Below are 21,480 nucleotides of genomic sequence, written 5' to 3' on the forward strand. Positions count from 1 at the left end.
GAACATTTAACCGATCTGTATTTAGGCATGTTTTCATAAAAACCAGTCATGCAATAAATTTTTTTTTCAATGCAGACATAATTCAAAAACCATTTTAAAATCCTAGTGGGAGTTACAAAAAAGAAACCTGTCTAGGAATTTCAGTTACTGAGTACCTGACAATTTCAATTTTAAAAAAATCCCTAATTGGATCTGTGGAATGCTAAGATAGGGTGGCGTTTCAAAAGCACTTTTAAATTACCCATCTTTTTTTCCCTTCAATCTAAATACCTTGAAGAATTTTTTTAACCTCTCACAACCCGACAACCTATCTGGCAGAGAATTTTCAACATCAAAAATTCACCTGAATTTTTTATATCCTTCACATATCAAAAATCAATTTATCATTATCAATGTTGTCATCAGTAGTCGCCACTTTTGAACTCCTGAGGAGCTAAATCCATTAGGTAAATGCAACCATATTACGGGGGTTCACTTTTTTGGCCTACAGCACAAGATGGAGCCAACGTGTGTTTCTCAGTCATCATTTTTTTCTTTTATCTCTCCCATTAACACCAGAGACCAGATGAAGAATTAAGTGTTAAAGTCCTTCTATTAGAAAGAAACTGTTTACTTTTTCTGTCAGATGTGATTGTTTTTATTCATCTTGACACTTCATCTGTTTCCACAAAAGCCAGTCATCTTTTTATAAACACTTTACTTAATATCCGATGTGTATGCAATGTGTGATATAGACAGTAAAGTGCAAAAACAAAGCATGATTCCATGCATTTGTGCTCTGAATCAATAACCTTGAATCAATAACTAGGTCAAATTTTTATCTACTGACCCCATTAAACAAAGCATATGATAATCAAATAATGCTAGGCATAGAATTTAATAAACAAAATAATAGCTATACCCGGTAATTTTTTTCAGAAAAATGAAAAAAAATCAAACATTATCAGTCACCTACTTTGTAATCATTTACAATGTATAGACTATATACTGGTACCCGGTAGTGACTCTGTTTTAAGGATTGTATGGGTATCCCCATCCAAAAATTAATGTACCATAAAAATTACTCAAGAAACTCATTATATGAACAAGCAAATACAAAAACTTTTGAGAAATTCCCAAAGCATGAAAAATTGACACAAACAAAATTTAAATGATTCTATGATATAAAAATATTCTCATCCCCTGCACCTTTGGAATACTTACAACAAACCTAGAGTTGACCTTTTGTAGAATTTGCTTTTCGTTCAGAGCCATCCTTTCCCCATTGCGTTTCTTGATTCGCTTTTTTTCCAGTTTCTTACAAGCGTACATTTTCCCTGTCGCTCGCACCTGACATGCACAGACTTCCCCAAACCCTCCCTTCCCTAGTACCCTGTACATTCGAAATGTGTTTTTTGTGACTGGTTGACTGCAAAAAAAATATATATATATTCAAATTAGAATCCATGCAATTATATTAGGAACTTTAAGTATACATGTATTAGTTCATTATACATGTATTTAGAATCTCTCATGATTTGATTTTTATCACAGTTGTGTGTTCTCTATGCCTAGGCCTTGGCAAGCTAGGGGATGGAAAACACACAATGAGTTTGAAAGTTTACTTTCCCTATCTCGTACATGTAATAATTTATAAAATGATAAATTGAAAATTATAAGAATAGAATTATATTGGTTACCACAGGAATAAAATTACCAGGGTACTTAGAAAGAATTGCCCATACCTTTCCAACCACTTCCATTGTAAATATCTTTTAAAATACATGCTGTCTAAGAAATCTTTAAATGGTTCATTTTTTAAATGTTCTGTGATTAATCTGAAAAATAAAAAAAATAAAAAAAACTTTTAGTCTATATACATATATATAACAAACTGACTTCATTTACATAATGTTATATATCAATTTTAAACTAGGATGACATTTTACAAAAGTATGAAGTTCAATATTTCTGTGTCAAAAAGTTGCACACAATTTACATACATATTTATCAATATGCATGCAGTTTTACTTCTTGCACATATTTTATTCATAAACATTTTGTTGAAAATACATGGACCACACACTTGTTAACAAACACGTTCCTTTACTTACTCTACGCATGAGTTAAATATTTCTTTACTGCAGTTGTGACTGTGTATACTCTCCTTTATGGCTGTGACCTGGTTCCCATTCACCTGATTTACATAGGAATCAGACTGAAAAATTAAAATACAAAGACGAATTATCAACCACTGCTGTATAATGGGAGAGTGTCTCACTTCCCTATAGGCTTAACTATTTGTTATGCATTTTAACAAGTAAAAAAAGAAAAACATCAACTTTCCCCAAGTTAAATCTAAGACAACAGTAGATTTTGTTTTGGTACATGTACCAGTATTTTAAAGATGTAATACAGGTAGTACCATGTTATTTAATAGGATTATATGGGGGGGGGGGGGGGGTTGGAAGGGGGGGATTCTGTCATCAATATTTGGGTATGAAGTCGAGAACCACAAAAATATATCTATATAATGACCTTGTCAATAGCACATCTTTTCACTTAGGCTGCTTGCAGTTAATTGATTCGAGGCTGTGCATATTATCTCGGAAGTGACATTTACGAAAACTAACTGAAAGTCAGCATTTTTACCCAGTAATGTGGTCTCAGAAATTATATTATTATTTCCTATTAATTTCTTGTTTGCATTCTTTACTTCCTTAATGCAGAGTCTTCATCCGATGTTGTCGAAATAATAAAGTACTGTACTTCAAATGAATATCTCAACATGCACTTACAGTACGTAACAAAATGTTTGCTGGCTGGTTCTTAAGATTGTATATATACACTGTAGGCAAGATTAAAGCCCATCCTCATTCAGATGCAACATTTGTGTATCATTGTATGCAGACTGGGTGTTTCATTTTTTGCGTGGTGTCAATCTGTTGTTATCAAAAACCGATACTTTAAACATCTCATCCTGTTATTTGTTGTCAGACTAATTATGATACTCTCCCCGACAACATCTGTTCAATTACAATGTGTCCTAAAGGTCATACATAGATAACGAATCGGAGAAAAAAAAATCCTTAAACTCATTATAATAACTCAATATTGATACATTAAGTTTCTATTGTCCCATCAACAATAACTAAATGTTAATCTGCTTAGAACCAGTTTTTTCCCCAGCTTCTGAAAACTAATGCTTATTTTTCTCTGCTAAGAGCCATAATTTTTTTCAGGTTTAGAAAACTAAAGCTTGGCTTCTTCTGCTTAGAACCATAATTTATGAAGGTTTGAAAACCAAAGCCGACCCTTTCTGCCTAAATTAAACCATAATATTTTTTTCAGGTTTCCTGGCCCTTTCTCGAATGCTCGAGTACAGCTAGGACATGTATAAACTTTTTCTTCGACATGTATAAACTTTTTTCTTGTACATGTGATCATTGATGTCCTCCCCCACATTTGATAAAAAAGAAATGATGAATCAGCTGTTGCCACCAGTGAAAGGCTACACGGCACCTACTGACACCATCCTGTCTGATACACATGATCAATATCTTTTCTCTCTGTTACCACTATCAGTAATGTCTTTTTACACCTCTCTACAGATGTACAACGATATACCTTTAATCACCATCCCATGTATAAACGACTTGGTGAATCAAAACTATGTACTTTTGACTATCATACAACTGTGTTTTATCTGTGGGAGAAAATTTTTGTCTTCTTATTCCTAAATAGCGGCTGTACATTTAGATTTTTGCGATTTAATTTTTTTTCAGTTTCTTAAAATAAAAGACAAGAAGACGATTAAAAGCCTTCTTTGCAATTCATTTTTTGCCTTTGGAATGATACCACAGAATTTAGCAAAAATTAACTTCCTTCAGAAAAATTATGTTATTAAAGTATGGATGCAGACACATACTATACCCCAATAATTCTGGAGTTATCAAGATCAAACACCTGCAAATTCTATGAGGTAAACCATGGTCCCCCAACCCACTTTAACAATTTACTGACCCCCACAGAAGACAGAAAGGCAATGGACAATAAATCCGCACATATTTTAACACCAAAAAAACCCAAATCTTTTGCCCTCCTACCATTGCTGCCCAGCTAGTGCATACAATGTTTTAGGACCCTATAGAGGTTACCTTTGGGTCTAGATATGTTTCATAGACTTCTTTGGCTTCTTCCTGCCGTTTTTCATCTGGAGCCACCTCATAACTTGCCTAATGAAAAACAAAAAACAAGACTTTATGCTCTGTAGATTCATTAATGTTAGTGGTCTTTTATAATTTTCATGGATTTGGTCAACTAAATAGTGTACAGGATAAGTAAATTTTTGGACAATGGTCCAACCAATATGATTATCAAATAGATTACTTAGATGAATATATGATTTCTTGTCTCTACTCAACATCAAAATCCATGAAAATTGGTGTTCAACATATACAAATGATACATGTTCCACAGTAAATGCAATATAAGGCCAAAATAAAATTACTGTTTTTTTAGGAATTGCCTCCCGCCTCATTAAAATACCCCCGCTGATAAAATTTTATTAGCAAAATATTAAGAACTTTATTTTAGCTTTTCCTTTTTGCTGTACAATGTTTACATAGTTACAACTTAATTCAGATTTTTATTTTTTACCAAATTTCAATTAGTTAAAATTCCAGTTTGAAAAAAAATTCCCTCCATTCTGGGTCTGGGGGTCTGGAAACCCCCAGGTGGCAATTCCGAACAAACACTTTTTTTAAGGATGGCCTAACATACGACTCAGTAGCTGCAATTGCATGTACTAATAGATATGTACACGGTGAATAAGGTCATTAGGTGTGCTTGAAATCTGTAATTCTGAATTTCATTGGCTGATATTGAAATCTTCATACTAAGCTGATCTTTACCACTCGATCCAAGAACTGGATGGCCCGGGCGAGCTGTGGCTTCCTACAACAGTACAGTCGGAACAACTCCCTACCTATTGGTTGCTGATCTACTATGTAGTCATAGGTATTAGCTGTAACAAGAACAAAAAAGTTGATAAAAACATCAAACTGACCAAAAAACCAAAATAAATCTAGTATTAAACATTGTGAAGGGTGTTAAACATTTTCTGATAGAAACAGTTTTCATTTTTTTTTTATTTATGTATTATATTTATGATTCAGATGAAGTGGATTTTTTCAAAGGATCATTGCATAACCAAGAGCAATACAAGTGTAGCTGTAGAAACTGAGCCTAGAAAATAACTACAATAATAATTCAGGTTAAACCTCCAAACATGATTATCTCCCCTGAGCTGGGAAGTAATTATGCACCTCCCATGAAGTTAATATGCTAAATCGGCCCCAGTAAAACTAATTCCCAGCTTTAAGGTACTTGGTAGTGCCTCCTGAATCCACAAGATACCAAGAGTCTTAAAACAAGAATTAAAAGGTTTTTAAAACAATTTTTTTTTTCGTTCATAGGTACAACTAAATTCTCAAGCTATAGCACATATTCAGCATATAAAAATAAGATCAATATCATATACTTCAAAGTTGAAGTTAAATTCTTTCACTTGAAAGATGAAAGGAACACAGACAAATTCAGAAATATATCTCTCTCAGGATTGTTAAATCTTCTGAGTGAAAGTTTAAATAACAGGAAGATTTGTGTTCAAATGATACATGTATTAATTTTCTAGCTACAGCTCATCTTAGTTAAATGAAACTTATAAATCAAAAATTGACCCAGATTTATCACTGCTCTAAATTTATCTCTACCTTCAGGGATATAACTCTTTAGGTGTTGGGTAAAAATAATTTATAGCCCATACTTGTCCTTACTTCAAGGATATGTGTATATTGCTTGGCCTATTTTTTCTTTCCTTTTCTCTGGTCATATTTTTTTTTTACTGCAGAGTGTATACATTGGGGGAAAAACTCCAACACACTTATTAAATGTCAATGTATTATGTAGATGTTGAAAAGAAGTGAATTCTAAACCAACCAGAAGCAAAAACCTTGCTATTCTTAGTGTAATCAAAGATGGCGTAGATAATAATTCTTTGTCCATTCCTATAATACCATGCAGTAGCTTTGATTTGCACATTGAAATCCACATATTTCAATTTGCTATTGAAAATTTGAAGTTTATTTTAATTAATACATAACTCCAACAATATATACCATTTCAGAATTTTTCATCTCTTTTTGAATATTTTAATTTTTGAATCACAATAACTGAGCGAGACAAAATCAGTCAGGTGTGAAACGTCAGGTGAGGAATTTTATTATTGTTCCTGGGTCCTCCTACACGACAACCTCAAGGAAGTCATTAAATCAATTTAAATCAATGTTTAGCATGTTTCTTAACAAGGTTACACGTACTGGTCAAATTACGCATGAAATGACTTCACTTGGCTTTATCATTAAGCAATATCCTAGTGACCTAAAAATAACCAGGCCACAGTATTTTTTCCAATGAAGTTCGTGTAGCATCTCCAACACATTGTTGATAAGGTGAAATTAAGCAATTCTTCTAACATTTCAATTCTAGAGAAAAAAAACCATTCTGGAATCTTTGAACATGTGCTCTGCCGTACAAAATAAATAAATGAGGTCAATTACTAGCATCAACAATTCTTGAGAGGAAAAGGGGAAAAAATGGGTAAAGCTATATCTGTGCTTCTCACGAATTTCTGATTTATGGCTTCTCAAAATCTTATCAGTTGCAAACAATGTTGCCAAAGTCAAAAAATTAACAATGACTTAACAGATGCAGAAAGGAACACGATTTCCAGCAATCCATGGAGAAGTGGTGATATTTTTATAACCATTGCCACTCGCATTTGCATATATATAAATGAACGGTGAAAGTTTTCTCAATTCTTGCTCTCAAAAGAACACATGGTTTACAAATAAAATAGTATTACGTGATCTAACATCAGGAATTTACTGCTTCCCTTCAAATTATGAATTAAATCCCTAAAGAAAATGTGAGCTTCAGGCACTCACAATTTTTTTTAAAAAATTAATTTTATGTGCCCTAGCTGTGAAATGGTTCAAGGGACAGTTTCTTTTCCTACAAAAGTTTGTGAGGTATATCATGTTTCACTTGAAAACGAATCTGGTACCGGTATATACAAGCCATTAAACTCTCAGGATTGGCATGCACATGTCAACTTGAAACACCACATGACATGGATACAGTGCAAATTTTTAATTTTTTTTGCACAACCTCAAAATGGAAATCGGAAGGAAATATACAGTGACATCCAGTCAACTTTTAATGCCGGTAACTGTAAACTGCTGCCCTAGCTGTCAAAGGAAATGATTTCATTTCTAGGGCCATTCCTATTGATAGATTCACTCTCTATTCTAATTTTAAAAACTCATTTTACAATCCACCTGCTTTTATATCTCAAATAATACCTGGTGTAGATGCTATTTATGAATAATAAATGGTCATACATAGTAGCTGTGCATACTAAGTACACTAAATATCCTTCGTTTAGTATAACGAAGAGTCACTATGTTTTATAATGCATCTCAGGGCCCTATACTGATTGAATAACAAGATCAATAGTCCTACAGAAAATATCCGCCAGCCACAATCCCTCACCATGCAGAGATGGCCCTGTATACTTTTCTTAGGGGTGTCACCTGATCCTGTTTACAAACACAGAGACAAAGGACAATTTTTACTGTATTCTGGGAGCTATATTGCTTGACCATGTGTGTGTGTCTGTGGTGTGTGGGGGTCATTAATAGGTTTGTGAACACTCAATACCTATGGACACCTATTATACAGGTGTGCTAACACTCTGCGCCCAATATCCACCTTCTATATTACCTGAATTAACACAGCTGGGGATGAAACCAGCGTGAAAATGGTATGAACTTGTACCATCTAAATTGTCTACAATTTACAAATAGAATGTAAGCTATACTCACGTATTGTGTTTTTTAAATGTATACAGGTAGATATATGGGGGAATTTAAGAATTTGCTTCCATTTTTTGCTCTTCCCTTTTCTTTTTCCTGCAAAGAGAAAAAATATCAAATATTCAATAATTAATTGTTAATGCATAACTAATTGCATAGGACGTAAGTTTTTAAACATGAAAATGAATCTGCAATTGATTATATGACCTGTGCTTTTCAATTATCAAATTGTTTTGAAACATTAAAAATAAACTCGAAAACCATACATTAATTTACTATTTTGGTTATCAAGTTTTCTTTTTTATGTTGCTAATCAAATTTTCATCTTTTAGCTGCCTTAATGACATTATCTATGAGCATTGAAAACATTAGTGTACAGAGGAAAATAAAGACATATGACACAATGAAATTCCATGCTCTCAAATTTCAAACTTGTAGTAACCACAGTCAATGGTTACCGCACGAGAGTGCTATGTACATTACAGGGCAGAAAATCCCTTTAGCGTGAAATCAACCCACAGTAAAATAATACCCAATTATTCTCTCTTTCCTCATCACTGAATGCATTAACAACTGGAAACTAACACAATTACATATAACAATCTCTATAATGCTTGCATATTGCAGTTTATATACAAATTCCCATGTGCCAAACTCGATCCATATAACCTGATCACGATAAAACAATATTTCTAAAATAATCCTACCATGCAGACTTTGTTTTGTTTATTACCAGAAATTTATACAAGCTATACTGGCTAAACATACAGCCTGGTGTTTTTCGACATAGACGATTTCAAAATTCTTTCAACTGATACAGTCATATAAACGAAGCTTCTTCGGGATTTCATGAATTATAAACACCCCAGATAATAAAATATCATTGAGAATGGCAAATTACACATACATATGGCTAGATTAGGCATTTATGACCCCTCAAAAGCAATTGATCCCACATGGTTATCAAAAACTCTATAAAATATCTTCAACTTACCAGTAACATTAACTGAGATAGAACGATCTCAAGCCATTACAATTTACAGACTAAAATCATATAATTGAAGAAATGATAATTCTCCTTTCTTCACTACCATAAAGATAAATCTTCCATTATTATTTTTTTGAAGACTGGAATTTGGTTTGACCTTAAAAACCTTTATATATTTAGACAAGATAAATTGAACACTGCAATAAAAATGCATTTTTTTCTCTCTTTAAATCCACCGCACGCACAAACGTTTGATAAGAAATGGCATATATATATCTAAGCTCATTAATATTTAGTGATTCCTGAAAATACGAGAAGATATTTTACCACAAATATATAGAGACAGGTAGTACACAAACTGTTTTTATTTCTTGGTTTTTCGAAAAGATTCGATCAAGTTATGTAACAGTTTTCTGATGATAGGAGGTATAGATGAGATAACGGCAAAACTCTGGAGTTTTTTCCTTCTTAAAGACTAAAAGAAAAGACCTCTACAAAAAATTCGCACTTTAAAATTCAAAAATCAATGGCATCTGGAGAGGAGAGCAATGCTGAATGACTTCAGTTGAATTATCCGTTCATCTTTTCAATTTTCGCCAGCATGGTCTCAGCATGTGTGACTTCCCTTTTTACCCTTCCTAAGATTAGAGCAAGCCTTTAATATTTCAAACTTCAACAAGTATAATAAAGCATTCAAACAATGATGGATTCAACACCGACAAGTAATATTCTACAGAAAAATGGCCGCTCACAGAAAGAAGGAAGATAAAATTCTTCTACGCACAATACATAAATTTCATTCATTGATCAAGACATTTAACATTCCTTGATATTTTTTTTTTGGTGTGTTTTTTTACAGCTCTATCAATCTCTGGTTGTTGCTGGTTTTGCCACTTTTACCCATCAAATCTGGCAAAAGGGTTATCCAGAATCCTGCTTAAAAACCAATGCAGCAAAGCATAAGCTACCTCGATGATACTCTGTAGAACGGGCTGAAGAAAATGAATATAATGTGGTCTCTTGCAGATCAGCTGTTGACGACTGCACGTTGCAAATCTAGGGTATATATGTACATCTTAAGCACAGCTCACGAAATCCTGATAATCTCTACCAATCTTGACTCACAAGTTACCAAGTCTTAGATGGCAATACAGTCTACATATCTACTAATCGACAGGAACTGAGTGCTTCAAGATGGAGCCATTGGTACAGATAACATTACTCAGCCAGGTCAGAAACTTGAGGCACAAAGAACCTATGGAAGACAATAACTTCTCACTGATCATCTAGAAAGTCAGAACGAAATATAGTCACCTAAGTATCTTGACGCAGGTCTCTGATCTGAAATCGGATTATTCTTACAATGACAAAAAATTACCCAAACAACAAAAACTCTGAGAAAGCTATTAGCAAACATCTGCAAAGGCCATCTAATCTCAGCACACTGCATCATCAAACATGCAGAATACTATACCAGTATTGCAAAACAAGAAGGTTCAATATCTTAATAATTCTCATTAATAATACTCCAGTTAAATATATAGTACATGCGCTATACTTCAGAAATTCTTGGTATTCCCATGACATTGAGACTTGTCCCTCTTAATGGTCATTGGATAGTTAACCTCATAGCTGACAATTCTAACAAATAATATTTCATTGCTTGAGTATATGATCCTTGAATAGAAAAGTTGCACAAAACCTTCATCCTTTTTTCATTCTTGTTCCAATCAATGTTATGGGGTTTTTTTTATATTTAACATGTGTCAATTAACAAGAGTACATAACATTCAAAGGTTGCTTCTGTCAGTACTAAACTGTTCTGCTACCTAAATTCTACAGCACAGTTTGACTTTGCCTGACAGCTATGCACCCACAGCTTTCAACCAGCATACATTGAACTCATTATTTCACACATGTACATGGTAGTCAGAGCTGTCATTATGGAGAGAGGGGAAAGATGTGGTTAGGCGGTCAGGATCCTGCCAACTTTTTTAACACTAATACATGAACTGTACCAATAACAGTTTACTGTAAAATGGAGAATGGCGGTCTTCTGTACTTATAAAATCAGGGTCACAGGCTCAAGGCATGGAGAAAAAAAAAATACTATCTCAGTTTTATCAGTCTTGATAAAAATAAACTTAAGTACTGAGGAACATACATATGTAATACAAAGTCAGATAGCAGGAGAGTGATAACAGTATAACACAGGCCAGGACATAAGTATATAGGAGACCTACAGCCATAAATTGTCACCTACAAGTAGTTATGACCCCAGTGCAAACACAAGCACCGGAAGAAGCAGCTGTTTACATGCATATTGTGGTCAACTCATGGAATTGATCAACATATTTTGATGTTCTCTGATGGCCATTATGTACACAAGATCCTAGACCATGCATCTATGTCAATCAAACAAAACAATAACATTGGATGTACTCTTAACTCAAAACGTCATGACCAGTGATTACAAAGTCACTGGCCAATATTATCTACAGTTGTGATTGCCAGCCAATCATTGCAGTAATGTTCGATAATCTTCATTAACAAGCACCTGTCCAGTTGGACAGGACACAAGCCCTCTATGTTAGAAGGACTTAGCATAATAATCTGACATAATTTTCTGTTATGTAGATAAGTAACTGTCAAAATCACATTGTTGGTAAACATCAAAACAGCAGTAGCTTCACATCAAAAGCAGAGAAAGGATGGAGATATATTGTACAATGGTCTAAGATCGGGCCTCAAGAGAGAGATAGTGATAGTTCCCTGTTCAAACACTTAACATAAGAAATAAGGGTTAAATGTCCCGGTAGATATTATTTATGCGATTTGGAACTTGCCTGGTGTTGGTCATAACCATAACTTGTGGTATATATCATGTGCAAAGCAGAGAAATCTCGGCTTGTGACCAATATATTCTGTTGGTAATGAAAACCCTCAACACAGAGTCTAAGTCATCAAAGTCTACCAAATATTTACTTTCATGATAAAGTTGATCTGTGTAATGCATCTGAATGAACAAGCCCAACATCCCTTCCAATCCTTTCAAAACTTGGAGGGTCTAAAAAGCCAATTTTAATATTATCCCAAAAAATTTCCAAGATGATCGAATCAAATTTTAAAACCTTGATAAACCAATTGAAGGTATTTCAACCTCAAGATATGAACATTATGCAAACATGCACTTAATATCTGGCATGGTCTACCAGTTTCGTGTGAATGAGATCGGAAAGGCATATTAGCTGTGAGATTTCAAATCTGAGCAATATTACTCAAGTGACTATTAAGCTCGCATGAGCCCTGCTTTAACTCTGTTGTACGTCATGTAAGAAGATTGTGCACTTCATTTTTATTTTTTTTAGCAAAGTGAAGAATTTTCGATATTCTAAATCAAACCATCAAGTACATTTTAGAAACCTCAAAATCGTGAAAAAATAGCGATAAAAAAACGGTTGAAAACTGATTTTTCAATCCTTTTAACTTGATTGAACCATTCCACCTCTGCTTGCTCTCCTGTGAAATGACTGTCACGCTGCGTTGTGAACCCTATCCAGCCAATTATCACTAGACATCATCACCGGCTAAGCTCCGCTCTAACTAACCAACGGTAGTTATTACAGAGATATGGAAGTGACATAAACCTACAAGAATTTCCATTCTCAGATTTAATCATAAAGATGAAAATATCTCGAGGACCAATCTCTTCACTGATCCTTCCTTTCAATTTATTTTTTTTTTTAAGTCTAAAATACATGAAGAGAGCAGTAATACTTTATAATCAACAATAAAACTTTAAGAAACTTTCCTTTACAATGCTCTTCGTCATTACTATAAAATCTTTCAGTTAAAAAATGTTCCCTGCGGGGAATATAAAGGAACTGCATCATAATGCACACACTTGTGGTGAATAAACGCATTGTATTACAGTGCAACAAAATGTTGTTGTATCAAACTAGTAAAATACAAAATTTTCATTTTTTTTTTTCTTAAAAGAAATAATCAACAAAGTAACCTGAAAAATGAGTTTTACTGGCACCTGAAACCTGGAAATAGATGAAGAATATCCAACAAAAAAAAAAAAAAAAAAAATCAAGTTTTAAAAGATCTGTGGATTACAATTGTATAAATTATTGGTACATCTTTTATCATCTGAAGCTCTATTCTATGAATCCACCTATGAATTTAAATATGATTTTTCTGGCAATATTAATTAAAATTCTTTTTACAAAAACCAAAATGTTTTAGTTTCATAATTTGATTTTCTAATTCGAATTTTATTATATATAGACCTCCTCTTTCCAGGAAATTTGAATTCATAGTCTAACATGGCTAGACAAAAGTCTAGCCATGTTACATAATTTACATTTCAAACTTGCTACAATACATATTCCAAGTTATTTATTTTTCAAAATCTTTTTTTAAAGCTTGTAATATTTCACTGCAATGTCCGTGTGAATGAACATAAAATGAGGCTATAATTTTTTTCACCTTCTATTTTCTCTTTTCAAGCATGTACGTAACACTCTTCCTCCTCTTAATTAAGGAACATTATGCACTGGAAGGACAATTTTAATAAAGCTACATTGTAATTAAAACTCAAATTAATAAGAAATAATCATTATAGCCCTGAGTAACATCCTCTCTTTGTTACCATGGTGGTGGCGAATTTCCTCTCAGCCCCTACCATGACAGGTCTATACTCATGGCTTTTGTAGGCCATTTAGTAATTATGAAGAATTATCACCATAATCGTGATCAAAATTCTCCTTACATGATAAATCAATACAGCTTTAGCACAGGTAGAAATCAATACACTGCCTATATCTGCACCAACAGGTACAAAGGTCGCACATCAAATCTCACTAATTAGGCAACCAGACACAGCATCAGGGATCACAGCTTAAAAACTGCTTTCCTAAGTCCCTAAAAAAAGGGGGTAGGATGAATAGGTTTTACTTATTCTGATCCTTTTTTTTACTTGGCAAGCATACTTTCTGATGAGACAAACAATGCGATTCCACCTCATTACAATAGGACCTACATAGGCATGACACATGAAGATTCAATGTCCAGTCTACCTAGTATGAAATACATGCCCAAGAGAATTAAGATTTCTAAATACATAAATACTTAGTAATGTAATTTTTCAAGGAGACAAGAAAAGACCTTTCAGTCTAATACCTTCTTACTATAACCAACCAACTAAATATACGTATATGTATAAAAAAAATGATGCTTGTTGTTACAGCGAGGTTGAGAGAGAGAGAGAGAGAGACAGAGAGAGGGGGATCAGAGTTTCAATCTTTAAAAAGTACTGACATGTTGCGCCAGTAAGAGAGAAAAATCTTCCCGCAGTGACATAAACCTAGCTACACATAGAAGAATCTTGTCTTGCGTAGTAGTGATGTAGATATCACTCTCTATCACAGAATCACAACATGTCAAGAAGGTATGCCAAGTATAACTCTATACTCTTGAAGCCAGACACCTCCAATCTGGATAACAGAATCAGCCATCCCCAACTATCAAAAAAACAAACATTAAATCAGGAGAGATTGGGGCGAGCATGCAACAGTCTGAATTTCCTCTGTTGCATCAGAGAGAGATAACGAGAAATCTCTGGAATTGGGTTATAAGATACAAAACACCAAATCAAATTATGTAATGAGATAATTCATGAACTTCCCAGCTTCTTGTAATAAATTTTGTTTGATTGGTAAGTATCTATTTACATGTCTACAAGGGCTGCATAGGGGAAATGGATGGGCTATCAATTGCTCAAAAGCTCCCTGCACAGGAAAAGCTTTCTTTCCTGTCTATTATCAAGGTCACAAAAGGTCAGCGATAAACACAAATTTCAAGGTATGCACACTGCTCTACTTAAGACTGTGTTTACTAAGATATTTCTGGTACAAAAGGGAGGGTATGGAGGAGAGAGATATATCCCAAAACTTAACATGAATATGTAAATGAATATCTATATACTCTCCTTGGAACTTATCAAAAGATGTATGCCATGTAGGCATTCTGATAAGAGCCAGTGGGGGAATTTATCAAATTGGTTATAGTAGCCTATGGCAGTTTATTTTAATTAAAAAGGGTTTGATACAATGATTTCTTCATTGCTGCCAGGTTTTCACAGTCGGTAGCCATCAGGCCTGATGATATAGCAAGCACATAAAATGATAAACTGCTCTCACACTGGGCAGTTCATGAATAACCCTTTTAGTGAGAAGAAAAAAAAATCTAAAACTTCTAATATATCCGACAAATCAACTTGTATGCTTTCTGTGTTTTACATATTTCTCAAACATATAGATCATAAATCGGGAACATGCTTTTCAAATGTTCTCCGCCGCACATAAATGAAGTGATTTTCCAAATTAGAGAAACTAACAGCTTAGAATGTGCTAGTACAAGCTCGTTTTTCTAAATCCACAAACATTTCTCTTGTTGAACCGAGAAGAAAGCTATCAATAGCTGGAGAGTGTTTTCTCGTCTGAATCATATTTCACTTTCGAGCTTTACAAAACTAACCCCTAGCCCTTCTTCTTTCTTCGTCTTTATCTTAAAACAAAGGTGAAAACAACACTTTTATTGAAAGGGTAAACACAAATGTTTGCTCACTAACAGATAATATAGTCATCTCTAAAGTAAACGCGGTCCAAACTTGACACAGGCAAAGACAAACACGGGGCAAACTGCACGATTTTCCTCCACTATAGCCCTTACTTGTGACTGGACGAGTATTTATAGAAGCATAGAAAAGCCAGAGAAAAAGAACAAATTCTACAACTTCACTGAAGACGATGGCAGAATGAAGTCAAATGGGCTTTAGAAGTTCTTATGGAAAAAAAAGAATATTGATTCCATGAAAATATAGAAAACAAGGAGCATATACTGAAAAAATATATCACATTCATAACATAAATCAATATCGGTAATAGCTAATAGACCATATCTATATATATCATACATGTTAAATACAGTCAAACATAGCTAATTTAAGTACTAGGGGTAAAAGAGAATTTTGTTATAAAAAGATTAGGGAAAATAATACTGAATTCATTCTAAGCAAGATTTTATTGTTAATGTTTTTGCTGTATCCAAGTTTTACTGTAAAAACCGATTAAAAAAATGGCATTACTAATTGACATCTTCAAAGCATGCATTCATAATATAGCTAAACCGTGGAGCACAAGAGTTGAAGACATCAAGAGAACAGATCTGTGATGTATATGTAGATGTGTCCTCTCGCTTGCCTATACAATCCAATAACAGGACCATCTGATGATCAAATCCAATAAGAACCTTGGAACATGGAAAAGTCCAGGCCAATTTATCACACCAAGTCCTTATCTTTAGCTTCAAATCAATTGATTGGAAAACTGACCTGCAAGTCAAGACAATTCCAGTAATATAATTGCTTAATTTCCACTGGTGAAACCAGCTACAAGTATTGACCACGGAATTCTGGAGCACAAGGCTGGCAGCGGACTAAATCATCTCCTAACGACTCACCACATTCACAGAATCTGCTGTTGCCGGAGCTGACCAAAATGAACCCTCCGTCAAAGACGGGTCTAATTCTATTTAAGACTTTCCTTTGGAATCAAATCACTATTATTATTGGTATTCCTAGCCATGCAATTAATTTTCGAGCCCACGCTTTGAATCCTTAACAAAAATCATTATAATAGTAATATGGAATTTATTTTTCATTCAATATGAAGGGTATTATGTGATTGGTATAATTTTAAAGTTCTTTTCAATGGAAATTGTTCTCTGCATTTGTTTAGCATTTCAAAAATGGAAACTGCAGAGAATATAGCACTTGACTCTTAGGTTCTCATGATGTTTGAGCAAGTCATTACAGTTCAAATCTCTTCATAAATGCCTTTAAAGTCAAACAGTGGTCTGACCCCATTGAGATTTTAGCTTGAGTATCCATCAAGCTTTAAAGACAGCAACCGGGGCGTAATTACATGTTTAAAAACAAGAAATAAATTATTAATAATTGGCAAAAGGGTCTAATACATTACTATAGTGTTTACAATTATCAAAAATATTGTTCTTCAAAAGTACACCCCATTGAAAATCTTATCCTCTCCACGTCTACAAAGCCACACAAAAATACTAACAGACCATTAACACAGTCAATCACATTTAGCAAGAAGCACTATTCCAAACAAATGCCCAATTACAGTTTTATCTACATCTGCTGTTCAAGTACTTCACATTTGGATGTGCCTTTACTTTGTAAACTCAGACGGTTAAAACATTGAAACTTTTAATTTTGAGTGCATAGTAGGTTAGCCACAAGAATTTGTTAGCACATGCCGCCTTACTACCTTCGATTTTCAAATTACATCATAAGATATTGGTTTAGAATAACAGTGCATATATACATGTAGTAAAGCTTAGCATGCACAGAGAAGCAGATGCAGTAGTTCTGACTTCATGAAACTTCTACATTATTCATTCCCAGGCAATTAGCAGTGAATTGGCATTATGTCTTGAGGAGGGATTTTGAAATGATTTATATTAGCTCTTCAAGTTCCAAAAATACTGTACACCATTATTTGAAGCTTAGCAAAATCATTCCAATACACATCAATGTCCGCATTTCCAAACTTATCAAGAACATTAATAAACCTCTGTGTACAATGATGCAATGTCTAAGAGCTATATCACATTTTCATTAATAATGCCATCACCGGTAAACTAAATAATTCACTAGAGCTTATTACATTCAATCACTGCAGCCATCACAACCAAGACTTGGAGCATAGCTTTTATGACAAGGCCTCTACTTCATAAGGTAGAAGATAATGGCAAACTATTCGTGAACAAATCTGATGTCAGGTCCATTGCACAGCACATATATTTCAATTGAATTCTAGCATACAACAGCATTTATCATCATGTTGCTATTAGCTATAATTACAAATTTCTATACTAGGGAATGACATGGAATATAATTATATTTGATAAATCATAAATGTTTAATTTGGAATATTTTCAGAAATAAAGGGTTCAGATAAAATATCACGTTAATATCTCTCGATCTATTCAGTGTGTATGCACCAGAGATCATTTAAAAGAGTATACTTAACTGTACATGCATTCTGCTGTACATGTGAGGTAATACATATAATGCTTATTAATAAGTATAAATCAACAGGTGGATGAAAAAAAAAAACCTGATGTAAAGAATTATCACTTAAAATATCATAAATCTTGTGAGAGTGGCGGCATATTACCATTATTATCACCTATTTAGATTACCTAACTTATATTTTTACAGTTACTGTATCTGTCTACATGTCAGAAACCCCATTGTCAGTGTTGCATAATGGGTTTTAAACATATAATACCAGTACATGTAAGTACATGTATGTCATAACTTCTTTCTGACTGACCATGGGTTTCCAACAATAAGTACATCAGTATGTCATAAAGCTATCAACCTGGGATTATAATCAATATTATAACATCCAAATCACAAACCATGTACGTACTAGCTGCTGATTCAAGCCTAATGCAACAAAATTTTGACACCATAAAAATATATTCCTATTTCTTTCATAATTATCTTTTAAATATGGCAACTAAAATAAAATGCAAACTTGAAACTTTTGATCATAGCCAGAAGCCCTTGAATCTCATCAAAATTGCTGAAAGTGTATGTTAGCTTTAGTTTCATCCAAATCATACATGTTATTTTTTTTTTTAAATCAGTAGCTACTGTATAATGGGGATGACCAAAGAAATGTCACGAATGTTGTATCATATCACATAACAGATTTTTTTTAAATCTCTGTTTCAGTATAATGAGGAAAGAAGTGGTCATAAAAGAGCTCACATGGAAGACATGATCAGATGTTGAGATAAATGGAGATAGAGAGAGAGAGAGAGAGAGAGAGAATGCTATATTATACACTTAGTACATGTTTATCTGGATCAATTTCTACAAAGCCCTGTGGATATGCATCCTATTTCCCAACAAGTACCTGTGCCAACATTAAATAAACACAGCTTTATATTGGTAAATCTAAATCTGGTTTTGTTACAGGAATATTCTCCATGCAAAGTACACACTGTATGCCGCATAAAAATGCATCAATACCAAGCTAACCTTCGGGATATAAGAACCTTTTTACATACAGAATTCTATATTTTATGTAGGTCAATGTCATAGCATAATGCATTAATATAGAACATCACCAATTCCACATTAAAAATGCATGCAAATTTAGCCTGTTAAACAGAAAATATCTAGACATGTATAATAAGAAATATTGACAATAAACAAAATATCCAAATCCAGATTTGAGTTTGATTAACTGTATATGCATTAAATTCACTTCCTGGGGCTTCACATCAAAAGATGGATAGATCTCCAACTTAAAACTAGGAAATAAGCTTAGCAAGATTTTTTTTAATAGGGAAAAAAAAAACTGGAATTGGTTTACAAGAACCGCAATAACCAGGTGTATGAAAATCTCACACATGATCATATCACTTTGTCAGTCTGGAATTTCATCAGATGGCTTGAAGTGTTGGAATAATCAACAACATGGGATATATATAATTAAATCAGATCCCCAACATTGCTTGGATAATTTTTTTTTTTCATCATATTGGAGTGGTGATGAAAGGTTTATATATACCAGTATATATAAAAACAAATATATCTACAGTACTATTGTTTGTTATGAAATACTTGAAGCACTGATCCCAATAAGAAGATATGCATAAAGTCTTGGTATACTAAATATTCTGATTTGAAATTCAATTTTTTTTTTGGTTCTCAACGCACTAAATGAAGGATTTATTGGAAAATGGATCTAAAGACACATTGTAGATTTTACTTCATTAATTCAATGACTACTGCCATTACAAGTATTCAGAGTTATCATCAAAGTTTAATATCACTGACTTGTAGTACCTTCAAATGTACCTTGAGCACTTTAAATAAAACAATCTATGATCATTTCCATAATTTTTATAAAACCCAAACTGCAAAGGTTGAGAATGATAAATGTTAATTCCAACAGCTGTCCAATGCATATTTTATATCACTTTACTTACAACATTTCTGAGCCAGAAAATCTACTGGACAATCGTCAAGACCATCCAACCCTCATTGTACTATAATCACTAAATAACTGATCCCAGCTGAGGAAACGCGGACTGTGGATTTTAAAGGGCCCAGATATCAAAAACCAAATGCCATAAAATATAATTAAATAACGATGCTTAAAAACGATAATCAACTTCGTATCTTGAAATCAATTATAACGAAATTTTGCCGTCGAACTTCACCAAGATCAAACCTGTCAGAAGATGCGAAACCAACAGCTATAAGTATTTAGGCCACATAGAAAAAATTGAAAATGGCCTCGGTTTTTTTTTTCGTGAAGAATATATAGCAAACGCAATGCACATGGCTGTAAACTTAGCTCACAAGTACATATATCACAAAAATATACAAGATTTTTCTAACACATTGAAATCAGCGGTGAATCAATATGCATTTAGTGTATAATAACATCAGTAATGAAGTCGACAGCGATAGACGTTTTCGGAGATAGCAATAATGGGGTGGTATACATACCCTCTCGTGCTTTAATATACACCGTATTTGCTACGATATTTTCCAATTCCATTTATTATTATTCGGAGGTCATGGGCTTCAATTAGGGTCTCCTTTTGACCCCGTTTGAGTCCACCGTTTCACCGATACACTATCCAGGGTGTGGTAAAACAGAGCAATATGGCGATCATTCACAATGTTTTCATTGGTCAGGCTTCGACTAACGTTTGGATCGATGAAAGCTAGATTAGGGGAAAGCACTCGTACAAGCGCCTGATAAGCAGTTGATGGATGAAAGTGAAAAATTTTTTTTTTAATGAATGGCACGAAAAAGGGCAAATATACACTATAATAGCAAGACATAAATGAAAACGAACAGATTTCAACATTCAACCATAATTTTTGTTAATGTTTTGGGTTTTTTTATTATTTTTTATTTTTTTTTTATTTTTTTTTTTGGGGGGGGGGGGGGGATAAATTTTAGTTAGGTCTTTAAATAGAAAATTATTCTATTAAACACAAATCAGAATTTTAGTATAAACATTTATTTAGATTTTATTATTATCAAACATGATTTTCGGTGAACAAAATAAATAAATACTATCCTGTTGTGAGAAAAAACTGTCCAACTCATTTTTTTTTAATGAAAGTTTTCAATTGTCACTGCATGTATATAACAGAGAGAGAGAGAGAGAGAGAGAGAGAGAGAGAAAGAGAGAGAGAGAGAGTATTAAACGTCAGTTTAATAAGACTAGAAATCCAATTCGACCTATAAACTTACGACTAACTCTTTTATTGTAACTTTCATGCCGTAAAATCGGAGAAAACATATCAAATAAAAGACTTTTTGATATCTGATAAAAGCGTCTGTACTGTAGGTACTAGAATATCATAATATTTGATATATGAACTACCCCCATGCGCGGGTCAAGATTTTTTTTCCGGGGTAGGGGTGGGGGATTGACATTCTG

At 33.5% G+C, this 21,480-nt stretch overlaps 1 protein-coding gene across 2 annotated transcripts in view; it reads right to left on the reverse strand.

Moving 5' to 3' along the window:
• LOC128180065 (G protein-coupled receptor kinase 5-like) overlaps nt 1-20,727 on the reverse strand; it is a 33,069-nt gene extending 12,342 nt beyond the window's left edge. The window contains exons 1-7 of one of the 2 annotated variants that reach the window (XM_052847877.1): nt 20,531-20,727; nt 7,926-8,012; nt 4,878-5,005; nt 4,137-4,214; nt 2,094-2,197; nt 1,725-1,817; nt 1,204-1,408 (exon numbers count right to left, since the gene is read on the reverse strand). In XM_052847877.1, coding sequence (XP_052703837.1) covers nt 1,204-1,408; nt 1,725-1,817; nt 2,094-2,197; nt 4,137-4,214; nt 4,878-5,005; nt 7,926-8,012; nt 20,531-20,582 — 747 coding nt within the window. In that variant the 5' untranslated portion in view covers nt 20,583-20,727. The remainder of the gene's footprint in view (nt 1-1,203; nt 1,409-1,724; nt 1,818-2,093; nt 2,198-4,136; nt 4,215-4,877; nt 5,006-7,925; nt 8,013-20,530) is intronic. The other variant, XM_052847878.1, reaches the window with a different exon arrangement.
• Between the last annotated feature and the right edge of the window lie 753 nt (nt 20,728-21,480).

Source organism: Crassostrea angulata, chromosome 4, assembly GCF_025612915.1.
Source record: "Crassostrea angulata isolate pt1a10 chromosome 4, ASM2561291v2, whole genome shotgun sequence".
Classification (NCBI taxonomy): domain Eukaryota; kingdom Metazoa; phylum Mollusca; class Bivalvia; order Ostreida; family Ostreidae; genus Magallana; species Magallana angulata.